The following is an 11,728-nucleotide window of genomic DNA, read 5'->3' on the forward strand; positions in this document are numbered from 1 at the left end:
GTGGCTGGGGCACGTCCTGGGAAACAAGAGATCAGCAGTGAGTGAGCTACCCCTCTGTGGGGTGGAGTGTGTGCGTATGTGTGTGTGGAGGGGGTGAAGGGGAGGGTGGCTTGAAGCTTGCTGCAAACCGCACTTCCCTGGCCCAAGGGCTGTGTCTGGAGGGAGTGAAAAGTAGGACCCTCAGGCCTTCAAACTCAGTCTGGGGAGGGCCTTTTCTTTACCAGCTTAATCTTATTATCTGTTTTAGGCATACTCAGTCACCTCTTTGCAGGCTCCTCTGTCCATAGGATCCTCCAGGCAAGAATACTGGAGTGGGTTGCCATACCCTCCTCCAGGGGATCTTCCCGACCCAGGGGTCAAACCCACGTCTCTTCCGTCTCCTGCCTTGGCAGGTGGGTTCTTTACCACTAGCATCACCTGGGAAGCCCACGGATCAGCAGTGTTGTTATTGAGTTGCTCAGTCGTGTCAGACTCTGCGACTGCATGGACTGTAGCCTGGTAGGCTCCTCTGTCCATGGGAGGATTTTGTTCAAAACTCACCTCTGGAAAGAACAGACAGAGGGCATCTGTGCTGTGTTCTGACAGACTTCATGTCCCCTCTCCTCGGCACTTACAGGTTGGTTTTTATCAGACATGCTGACCTACTCTTCAGAAGTGTTCTCAGGTGAGTGTGTCCAGCCCCGCCAGGGGTCAGTGACTAGAGACGGGATGTGGTTTGATCACTGTGAGGGGTGCTGGGCAGGTTGAGGGGCTTTTGAGTCTGGAGAGGCTCAGGCCAGCCCCGACCCCACCACCTCTGACTGTGTGGTCTGGGTAAACTCCTCACTACCTTTGACTGTGTGGTCTCGGTAAAGTCCTTTGTCTTTTCTGAGTCTTCATTTTCTCATCTATAAAACAGACGGCACCTACTTTGTAGAGCTGCTGTGGGGGTTTTCAGGTAAAAAACATACGGCAGGTGCCTCATAAACATGACTTCATTCCTTTCTCTTCCCTCCCGTACCATAGCCCCTCTCCCAGCTGAGACTCACGTCGGAGGTGTGGGCTGATGTAGCCCATCAGAAACCTTCAAAATGACAAATCAGGCGGGGTCTCCTAGACCCTGTCTGTCTCTACGCTGTCCCCTCAGCCCCTGTGCACTTACTGCATGCTGTCCCCTGACTGAGGGAATGGGCTTTACCCAGCCACAAGGAGATGGAGGGGGGATTCTGGAGACGAACAGTGGGCCAGTGCCCAGCTTTCCGAACTCAAGTGACTGCCTTTTCTCAGTGAGATGGGCCTGGTCCCTTTTCACTGGTACCTTAAAGAAGCTTTTCATCTCAGGCTTTCTTAGTTCCTCTTCTGTGACAACGTGGTTGGCCCCCAGATTCTTCAGTCTGTCGGTCAGCTTCTGGAGGTCAGGTCTGGAAACCAAACACAATCCAGGGTCCTCGGTCACATCTGCCCACTTTCTCCACCAGAGGCTCCCAGGACCCCTCTGCCACAGGTATGAGAACCGGAGTTTCTCTTTGTGGGAAACCGGGCCCAGCCACCCAGTCTCAGCACACTCCAGCATCTCCTGGCCTCAGTTTTCTCACTGGTGTGAGAGAGCGCTGGGTGGTTGCTACCGCTCCTACTGGTCCCAAGGACGCTAGAAACCATCTGGCCCCGGGAGGAGTTGGTTCACTTCCTGATTTCTTCTATTGAAACGACAAAACTCCGCTTCCTTTCCCCCGTCTTTTCAAGAGGCTCTTCAGAGTGTTGTGCAAACATACCCTGGCCCACGAGTGGCTTTGTGCCTGTTTACCAAGGCAAACAGAGCAATTCTTGTTAGCACAACTAAGGGGATGGGGAACTGGCGTGAGTATCAGTTCTCCTAATGAGGCTGGACTTCCCTGATCGACCCAGCCACATATGTGGACAGTGAGGCTTAAGGAGGCTGGATGATACAATGGAGAGAGAAAGAGTCAGGAAACTTAAGTTTGTCATTGATTTGCTGTTTCTTCCTGAGCAAGTGGCTTCCTCTCTCTGATGACAAACCTGCCCCGTCTCCTTTACATCTGTATTTAGTGCACTTCAAGGCATCACGCAAATGCAAGGGAAACGGGCCTTGGGTTAGTCAGTTCACAGAAAGAAATACAGCTTAAAACATTCCCAAGTGTGAACTGTGGTTTTGAAAGCATGGGCTTATCAGAAGTCAAGCATCTTAAAAACTCAGGTTGGGAGTGAGGGCCTTCTCTACCTCCTTCCTGCCCTCCCTTTACATTTCAGTCACTCATCTTATAGCCCCGGGGCTTCCCTTATAGCTCAGTTGGGAAAGAATCTGCTTGCAATGCAGGAGACTCGGGTTCGATTCCTGGGTCGGGAAGATCCCCTGGAGAAGGAAATGGCAACCCACTCCAGTATTCTTTCCTGGAGAATCTCATGGACAGAGGAGCCTGGCGGGCTACAGTCCATGGGGTCGCAAGAGTCGGACACGACTTAGTGACTAAAACATCCTATAGCCCCAAACCACTGGACTTGAGGGCTGGAGGCTGACTCAGCCCTTAGCGAGCAGCAGCTGCAGGAAAGGAGGACCGCTTATGCAAGGGCGCCACCTGGTGGAGACTCGGGCACCTGCGGGTGCCAGGCTGGAGAGGCCCAAGTGGTGGGCTGGGATCAGGCCTTTCCACGCACCTGTCCCGGAGCACGTTGATGGTCCTCAGGCCCCGGGCGGCCGCGATCTGGATGACCGCTTGCCCCACTCCACTGTTGGATGCATTCTGGATGATGGAATCCCCTGTGGGGTCGGGAAGAGACTCAAGTCGAGATCTGTAACAGGTCAAGGGCTTTCAGCCTAGGATCCTATTAGAGGGTCAGAGGTGGAGTTCTCAGACTCTGAAGGGACTCAGGACCTGGCGGCTGAGCCTTCTCAGTCCTGGGAGTGTTGCTCTCTCCTCCCAGGGCGCCCCAGGCCTCTACAGCACCCATGATGCCTGCCAGGATTCGGCAACTCAGAGTTCACTCTGGATGCAACTTAGCCCCTGCTGTGTCAAGGATTTTGTATCCTTCATCATCCTCCCAGCTCTTAGGTCAAGTCTCTGCTTAGGTTCTTTCTTTGGTTTGCAATGTCTCCTCTCTCTCCCATTGTTTTGAAATCCTATATACCATAAAAGCACAGCTCCAGTGTGGCTTCTTATGTGAAGCCTTCCTAGATTCTTCCCCCGTGCCCTCCCACAGCACTCTATGGTCAACTCTGTTAAGGCTCTTGGTCAGCCTTGACTTACAGCTTGTAGCTCAGTCCCTTTCTATCAACAACCTGTGGCTTCTTGAGGGAAGATGCGCTATTGTCTTGGAATGGGATTAGAGCTGCGATGGAGAAACTGGCAGCTCCTGAATCAGGGTCTGTGATCAAAGCCCAGGCCTAACTTTGCACTTGAGCTGAGTGGGGATGTGTGGGCTGTGCTGGGAAAGCACGGGCTCCGGAATGAGACGTACCAGGGTCTGAGTCCCGGCTTTTTTACCGACTGTAACTAGAACTGAATGGGGCGGGGCAAGCCCTGACCTCTTTGAACCTCAGTTTCTTCTCCATAAAAGAGGGGTCCCAGGAGCACCCACCGGGGTGCTCCTCATTAGAGTCCAGGGCTATCATGTCTGGGGAGGGGCTCCAGTCCTCTGAAATGCTAGCTAGGTTTAGAGAGGCAGCAGGGACCTCATGCTAGAGACAGAGGATTTTCTGGAAGAAGGCTCATCATTCTTAGCTAGGGTCAGCCTACCTCATCCAGGGGTTATGAAACCAACCTAGTGGGTTATGAACTTTTTTTCCTTAATGGTTAAATTTGAGGAAAATAGAATAAAAAATAGTGGAGTGTATCACACATGGTGAGGGTAAATACTGTTCCATGAAACTCTGGTTTCCATTACATATATATTCATACATGTCTATGTACTGGAGGACAGTGTACAGTGTTATTTGTTATCATGGGTCAAGATCATGTTTCACACCAGCCCTGGGGCAGGAAAGAGGAGACGTGGTGTTGGCACTTGACGTGGGTGGTGCCAGAATGGCCTGACTGGACCTTACAGCGACAGTCCTAACCAGATGGGCCTGGGGGGAGGGGACGCAGGTGACCACAGCCTCTGCTGCACTGGGATTCAAGCGAAGGTCCCAGATCACACCTGCTGGGTTTCTCCACTAGAGAGACCCAAGGCTGCTTGGCCACAACTGGGGGACCTACATCTGTCTCTGCAGGAAGCTGGCACTGGCTTTCAGCTGACCACCCTCCTGCATCTCTCACCTCAGTCGCCTTATCAGCGCGACAGAGATGGGCTGGGCGATCTCTAGGGCCCTGCCTGCTCCTGGATATGTGTGGTGTGCAGGGTAACCCTGCAACCACGGTAGATGGGAGGTGGTGGGTAACTGGCCCAGCCTCCTGTAATTCGGAGGTTAATTCTGAGGAGGATTCTGTGAGGGTCTCTGGAGGCTCCCCAGCAGGACTGGGCCCTGGCCTCCCATGGCGGGAACCAGCCTTCACGGGCCTTTCCCCCTTCCTTGTCCCTGGTTCCAGTCCCCCACTCTTGCTTCCTGGGGTCACCTTCCCAGGGACCCGTCTGCCCTCAGTCCTTGTCTTAGGCTCTGCTTTCAGGGAATCCCTGAATAAAACACCTGGCTTTGTCATTTCCTTGCTGAGTGATCTTGGGTGAATAATCTACCTCTCTGGACCTCAGGTTCCTCCTTTATCAAGAGGGAAGATGGTACCAGGGGTGCCCCTGTACCGCTCTGTAGGCCAGGCCCTGGGCTGAGGGCTGCTTGGCATGTCTCTGTGAGCGCTCAGAACCTTGCCTCCCTGTTTCACGGATGAAGAGTCTGCTGATCTGAGAGGTCAGCTGCCAGTCGGTGAGGCCGACTGGGGCCCTCAGCTCGCCGCTCTGACGGCCCAGTGCATTTGACGGGCGATGCATGGGAGGGCACGTATGTGGACTGGAAAGTGCTCCGGCCGTGCTGAGTGGCAAGACTAACGCTAAGTTCAGCATTTTACTGAAAACACAGGGACTGTGTCTGTCTTGTCTGAGCTCTGCAGTCCCAGAGCTCAGCACAGCGCCACACGATTTTTGCTGAGTGACAAAATTCCACCCCGAGTTCGAGGGAATGTGACCCCTCAGCGGTTTTCCAGGGTGTGCGCCTCCGTGGGGTTTCCGCCTGTTTTCCAGGACCCAAGCTGACATCCTTCCACCTAAAGCAACAAAAGACACACTCACCCAGGTCGGGGGCGTCTTCCTCGCGGGCCGTCACCCGTAAGTTCCCAGGCCCCGGGGGTTGGGACGTGGGTCACACCCGTGGGCCAGGCCCGCTGGCCCACCGCGGCGCCTACCTGGCCGCAGCCGCTCAAAGTCCACCAGCATCCGGTAGGCCGTGCAGGGGTTGACGCCCAGCGTGGCAGCGCTCTGAAGAGGGATGTCACTTGGGACTGTGATGAGCTCTTCCTCGCCGAACACAGCCTCGGTCCGCCAGGTTCCTGGGGGAGGCCAGGGGAGTAAGGAAGGACCCCTCCATGCCCAACCCCAGCTCCCCCTCCTCGGTGGACAGGCGCTGAGGACAGCGGGCTTAAGGAATGCTTGGAGGAAAAAAAAGAAACCCTGAGGTCTTTCTGAATGTCTTTGAGCCCTGGTGATAATTAGGTTAGGGAGACTGTTAACCCCACATGAGTGACCGGGAGACTGAGCTGGTGTCACACAGCAGGAGGTGGAGGATCTCAAACCACTGGACTCTGAGGGTGAGAGAGCCACATCATTATCGGGGCAGGAGAAGTTGCAAAAGCCCCAGGTTCCCGCTCAGGCCTCATTCTCACCTAAGGCAGGGTGACTCGGGATGGTATTATGGAAAAAAGCATGCAGGTCATAGTCGAAGCCTAGGTGTGGGCCTGGCTTTGCTGGTCTGCTAGTTTGAGCACAGGGACTGAGTTCTGGTTACTCTAATGTGCAGATGACACCGGCAAGAAGAGCTTTGGGTGGTCTCCCCAAGAGATGCTGCACAGGTTACGTGATATACGGGAAATGAAACAACCCTGTAAACTGGGAAAAAAAGGCTCCTTAACCCCCAACCTTAAAACTCAACATTCAGAAAACTAAGATCATGGCATCTCGTCAATCACTTCATGCCAGATAGATGGGGAAACAGTGGAAACAGTGACAGACTTTATTTTTTTGGGCTCCAAAATCATTGCAGATGGTGACTGCAGCCATGAAATTAAAAGACACTTGCTCCTTGGAAGAAAAGTTGTGACCAACCTAGACAGCGTGTTAAAAAGCAGAGACATTACTTTGCCAACAAAGGTCCATCTAGTCAAAGCTATGGTTTTTCTAGTAGTCATGTATGGATGTGAGAGTTGGACTATACAGAAAGCTGAGTGCCGAAAACTTAATGCTTTTGAACTGTGGTATTGGAGAAGGAGATCCAAGAGTCAATCCTAAAGGAAATCAGTCCTGAATATTCATTGGAAGGACTGATGCTGAAGCTGAAACTCCAATACTTTGGACACCTGATGTGAAGAACTGACTCATTTGAAAAGACCCTGATGCTGGGAAAGATTGATGGCGGGAAGAGAAGGGGATGACAGAGGATGAGATGGTTGGATGGCATCACCAACTCAATGGACATGAGTCTGAGTAAACTCTGTGAGTTGGTGATGGACAGGGAAGCCTGGCGTGCTGCAGTCCATGGGGTCACAAAGAGTCAGACATGACTGAGCGACTGAACTGAACTGAACCCCGAACCCACGTTCCAGTTCCAGACAAAAGAATAATAAAATGTCCAGTTTAAATGCCTCACTCGAGGGCAGGAACCGAGGCTGTGACCTGCCCCGAGTCACCTGGCTCCCTGGGCAGATACTTATCCTACACCAGCTGTGAGCCAGGCCCTTGAACAATGTGCTTCTGGTGTTCGTGGGGCACTTGCTCCAGTGGAGCAGAACAGGAGAGACATGAATGAGCAAGTATGAGTGTTGTAAGTTATACAGGGAGAGAGAAACGGGGAGAAAACGACTTCAGACACGAGGAGTGAGGGACAGCTTCTCTGAGGAGGGGACAGGCTGAGAGGTGAAGGCAAGAGATGCAGCCACTCAGTCCGTGAACATTCCCATGAAGTAAGAAGCACAGACTCTTAAGCAGGACAGAGATAGGAGCAGAGCAGGACAAATACACACTGGAGGGGAAACCGTGGTGGGAAGAGCGGCTGGAGATGCGGCCGATGTGGCACTGGCTGGATGGACGTCATGAACCAGTGAAGTTGCTCAGTCGTGTCCAACTCTTTGCGACCCCATGGACTGTAGCCTACCAGGCTCCTCCATCCATGGAATTTTCCAGGCAAGAGTACTAGAGTGGGTTGCCATTTCCTTCTCTAGCGGATCTTCCCGGCCCAGGGATCGAACCCAGGTCTCCTGCATTGCAGGCAGACACTTTACCATCAGAACTACCAGGGAAGTACCCCTTTCAAGATCTTGACCTACAGTAACCGCGTGTTACACTCTAACGCAGTCCATTTACGTATACACACACACACACACACACACATACCTAACAGAAACCAAAGTTTCATGGAACAATACTTAACCTTACTCTATGTGACGTGTTGTACTCTGGGTCAGGGCGTGAAGAATGGATTTTAGTGAACAGGAAGCTTCTAATTTTAAAAATAAGTCTGAGGTGATTGGATTTATGCTTTAACATCACCTTGTTGCTGCATATGTACGGATGGCCAGTAGGTACGTGAAAAGAGGCTCGACATCACTAATTATTATTGACTTCCCTGGTGGCTCAGATGATAAAGCGTCTGCCTGCAATGCGGGAGACCTGGGTTCGATCCCTGGGTCAGGAAGATCCCCTGGAGAAGGAAATGGCAACCCACTTCAATACTCTTGCCTGGAAAATTCCATGGATGGAGGAGCCTGGTAGGCTACAGTCCACGGGGTCGCAGAGTCGGACACAACTGAGCGACTTCATTTACGGTTTAAGATCACTTTGTTGCTGTAGGTGTATGGATGGCCAGGAGGTACGAGAAAAGAGGCTCGACATCACTAATTATTAGAGACATGCAAATCAAAACTACAATAAGGTACCACCTCACACTGGTCAGAATGGCCATCACTAAAGTTGACAAATAACAAATGCTGGAGAGCATGAGGAGAAAAAGGAACCCTCCTACACCGCTGGTGGGAATGTAGGCTGGCACATCCACTATGGAAAGCAGTATGGAGGTGCCTCAGAACACTAAAAATAGCGTTGCCACATGATCCATCAATCCTACTCCTGGGAATATGTCCAGACAAAACTATAATTCAAAAAGATACATCACTCCTATGTTTTTAGTAGCACTGCTCACAACAGCCGAGACATGGGAAGAACCTGAATGTCCATCCACAGATGAAAGGATAAAGAAGACGTGGTGCACATATACAGTGGAATACTACCCAGCCGTAAAAAAGAATGGGACAATGCCATCTGCAGCAATGTGGCTGCAACTAGAGATTATTTTAAAAAGTGAGGTGTAACTCATAAAGAGAAAGACAGATGCCACAGGATATCACTTACACGTGGAATCTAAACTATGGCACAAATGAGCCTATCGACAAAACGGAAACAGACGCACAGACATAGAGAACAGATTTGCGACTGCTGTAAGGGCGAGGCTAAGAGACTGGGATGGATGGGGAGTCTGGGGTTGGTAGACGCAAACTGTTATATTTAGAATGGATAAACAAGGTCCTACTGTATAGGACAGGGAACTATAGTCCATATCCTATGATAAGACATAATGGAAAAGAATAGAAAAAAAAGAATGTCTGTAAATGTATAACTGAGTCACTCTGCTGCACAGCGGAGATCGGCACAACATCGTAAATCAAGTGTGTGTTATGTGCTCAGTGGTGTCTGACTCTTTGCCGCCCCATGGATTGCAGCCCACCAGGCTCCTCTGTCCATGGAATTTTCCAGGCAAGAATACTGGAGTGGGTTGCCATTTCCTCCTCCAGGGGATCTTCCTGACCCAGGGATTGAAACTGGGTCTCCTGCATCTCCTGCATTGGCAGGTAGATTTTTAATCACTGAGACACTTGGGAAGCCCCAAATCAACTATACTTCAAAAAAAATAAAAAATCACTCTGTTGCTATGTGAAAAAGATGTGGGGAAAGGGCAGAGTAGAAATAGGAAGGCTAATCAGGGGGCTATTGGAGGGGCCCAGAAGTGAGGTGCTGGTTGCCTAGACTTTGGTAGCAGAGATGAAGAAAAGTAGATGGATTTGAGTTATGTTTTGAAGATAGAATCAACAGGATGTGAGAAGCTTTGGGTGAAAAGCATTGGGTGAAGGGTGACACGTCCTCACCCCTGCAGGCAGGGACCCACATAAACCAGAGTCAGAAATACGCAGATTCAAGCCCTGGCTTGCGGAGGACTTGCTGGGTCACCTTAGGGAAACGACTTGGAGCCTTGTTGGCGTGGTGTCTCAGGGTTCCTCAGCCTATCCTTTCAAAGTTCTTGATTATGCGCTCATGACCCACTGCCCTGGCTCTACTGTGGTCCAGAGTAGGGAGCAGAGGACAGGCTGTTAGGTGTTCTGCAAGAGGGGAGAAACAAGGTGGGCTTTAGGGGCCAGGAAATGGGGTCAGGAGGCAGGAACACTCTTTACTAAAGGCTGTGTCAATCCCAGAGAAGACTGCTGGCTGAGAAAATAAGAGACTGAAAAACTGAAGGGCTGCTTTGAAGTCCAGAAGCTGTCTTGTCTTTCTCTGGGCTTTGGGCAGTCTACTTTTCAGATTTCAGCATCATCTTTATAATCATCACCCCCTTCATCTTAGTCAACATTTACTGTACTCTACTCTGTGCCAAACACTTAGTGAATGGCTCTCTGTGCATGAAATCAAAGGTGTTTTCTAATTCCTCTTAATGGCAGGACAATGGAAATCCAGCCCTTGACACAGATTTCTGGGGCTTGGCAATCGCTAATCCTCTTCTTAAGAGAACCTGGGTGGGATGGGGGCAGCTTCCACGTCAGCCTCCAGGGCTTTCAGGGGAAAGTAGAAACCCTTGGGCTTTCGAGTTGGAGAGAGGCTGCTTAAAAACCCCAGCTCTGCAGCTCGCTAGTTGTGTGACTTTGATCACGTCACCCTTTTTGAGCTGCAGTTTTCCTGATCCATGAAATGCAGAGGACAACGCTTCTGTTACAGTGTGAAGGCTGCACAGACTATTACTGTGCCCGGTACACAGCACGTGTGGAGCCCCCATGGGCTCCTTTTCTGATCGGCATTTCCCAAGCCTGAGTTCTGAGGGCTCCCAGTCCCCACTCACGTGCACCCAAGCCTTAACTGTCTGCAGCTTCTAATGCAGGGGTCACTAAACTATGGATCATGGGCCAAACCTGGCTCGCCACCTGTTTTTGTAAATAAAGTTTCACTGGAACACAGCCCACTTTTTAGTGTATTGTTTATGGCTATTTACAATGGCAGAGTGGAGCAGAAGTGGAATGGGCTGCAAAGTCTAAAATATATACTCATTGGCCCTTTAAGAAAAGTTTGCCAACCTCCCATCTAATGCATATGGAAATTTAGTGTTTGCAAAGGCCATTGTATGTATTCCCTCAGTAGAGACAGACAAGGCAACGATAATTAGCTCTATTTTAGAGATGGGGAAACTGAGGCTCAAGGTCACTGTGATTTAAACAAGGTCATGGCGGGGGTGGTAGCATTGGTGGTGGAAGGAGAGCCTGCATCTGACTCCCAGGCCAGTGCTTGCTAGGCCCCGAGGTGCCTCAGGGGGGTCTGAGTATTTCCAATGGGCAAGTCAGTTCGCACATTCTCTGGCCCTGCCTCCCCCGGGTCTGGGGAAAAGGCTGACCACAGGCACAGCAACAGCTGAGCAGCTCATAGCATGAGAGATGACCAAGATCTGGCCAGCTGAGGACTTCTCTGGTTAATGACGGCCACTCTACTCAACTGCAGTCTTCTCCAGAAGAAAGACTGTCTGTTCAGTGCTACATGCTAGAGCCCCGCACGCCACGGGTGCTCACAAGATGTTTACTGAATAAACAGAGTTAATTATCATCTTGACAATGATAAAACCCTCATCCTCTCCGACTGGCACCTGGTTTAGAAGAATCACCTTTTCTCTGGGGGAGAAATCCCAGTTCTGGCTATGCCCCCACCACACACGTGCAATTACCCACATACACCTGGCCCGTGTCCTTTCTTCTCTCCCATCTAATCACCAAGCCCTCTTACTCCAGCTTCTCTGTCCACCCGTCTCTCCAATGCCACAGCACTGTTTGTTCAGACCCTTATCATCTGAAGCTTGGATTGCTTGGCCACCTCCTCATTGGCTTCCTGCTCCCCACTCCCCGCTCTGCCCTTACAGAGCATTCTCTGTAAAGTACAAATCTGATCAAATTGTTCCTCGTCTTCACCCTTCATCAGCGCCCCCCACCTCCACACACTGACTGTGGATGCGGGCTCTCCATGACCAGGGCCCTGTTGACCTCTCCAGCCTCATCTTGCTTCTCTGCACGCCCCCGCCCCGCTGTGACCCAGCCACACTGAGGGGCCTACAGTGTGGAGGGCGCTGTGCCTTCTCCCATCGCCACACCTTTGCCCCTGGCTGTGTTTCCGCTGGTCTCTTTTTGGCACCAGAGGCTGGTTTTGTGGGAGATAATTTTTTTTGCAGCAGTGGTCGGGGGTGGAGGATCAGGTGGTAATACGAGTGGTGGGAAAGCAGCAGATGAAGCTCCTG

General features: G+C 51.4%; 1 protein-coding gene across 2 annotated transcripts in view; it reads right to left on the reverse strand.

Annotated features, from left to right (window-relative positions):
• The window catches only part of MECR (mitochondrial trans-2-enoyl-CoA reductase), a 40,812-nt gene that overhangs the window by 9,996 nt on the left and 19,088 nt on the right, over positions 1-11,728 (reverse strand). For both annotated transcript variants that reach the window (XM_010830213.1, XM_010830212.1), the window contains exons 4-7: positions 5,328-5,471; positions 2,653-2,755; positions 1,298-1,400; positions 10-16 (exon numbers count right to left, since the gene is read on the reverse strand). In XM_010830213.1, coding sequence (XP_010828515.1) covers positions 10-16; positions 1,298-1,400; positions 2,653-2,755; positions 5,328-5,471 — 357 coding nt within the window. The remainder of the gene's footprint in view (positions 1-9; positions 17-1,297; positions 1,401-2,652; positions 2,756-5,327; positions 5,472-11,728) is intronic.

The sequence above is a fragment of the Bison bison genome, unplaced genomic scaffold, assembly GCF_000754665.1.
Source record: "Bison bison bison isolate TAMUID 2011002044 unplaced genomic scaffold, Bison_UMD1.0 scf7180017864516, whole genome shotgun sequence".
NCBI lineage: Eukaryota > Metazoa > Chordata > Mammalia > Artiodactyla > Bovidae > Bison > Bison bison.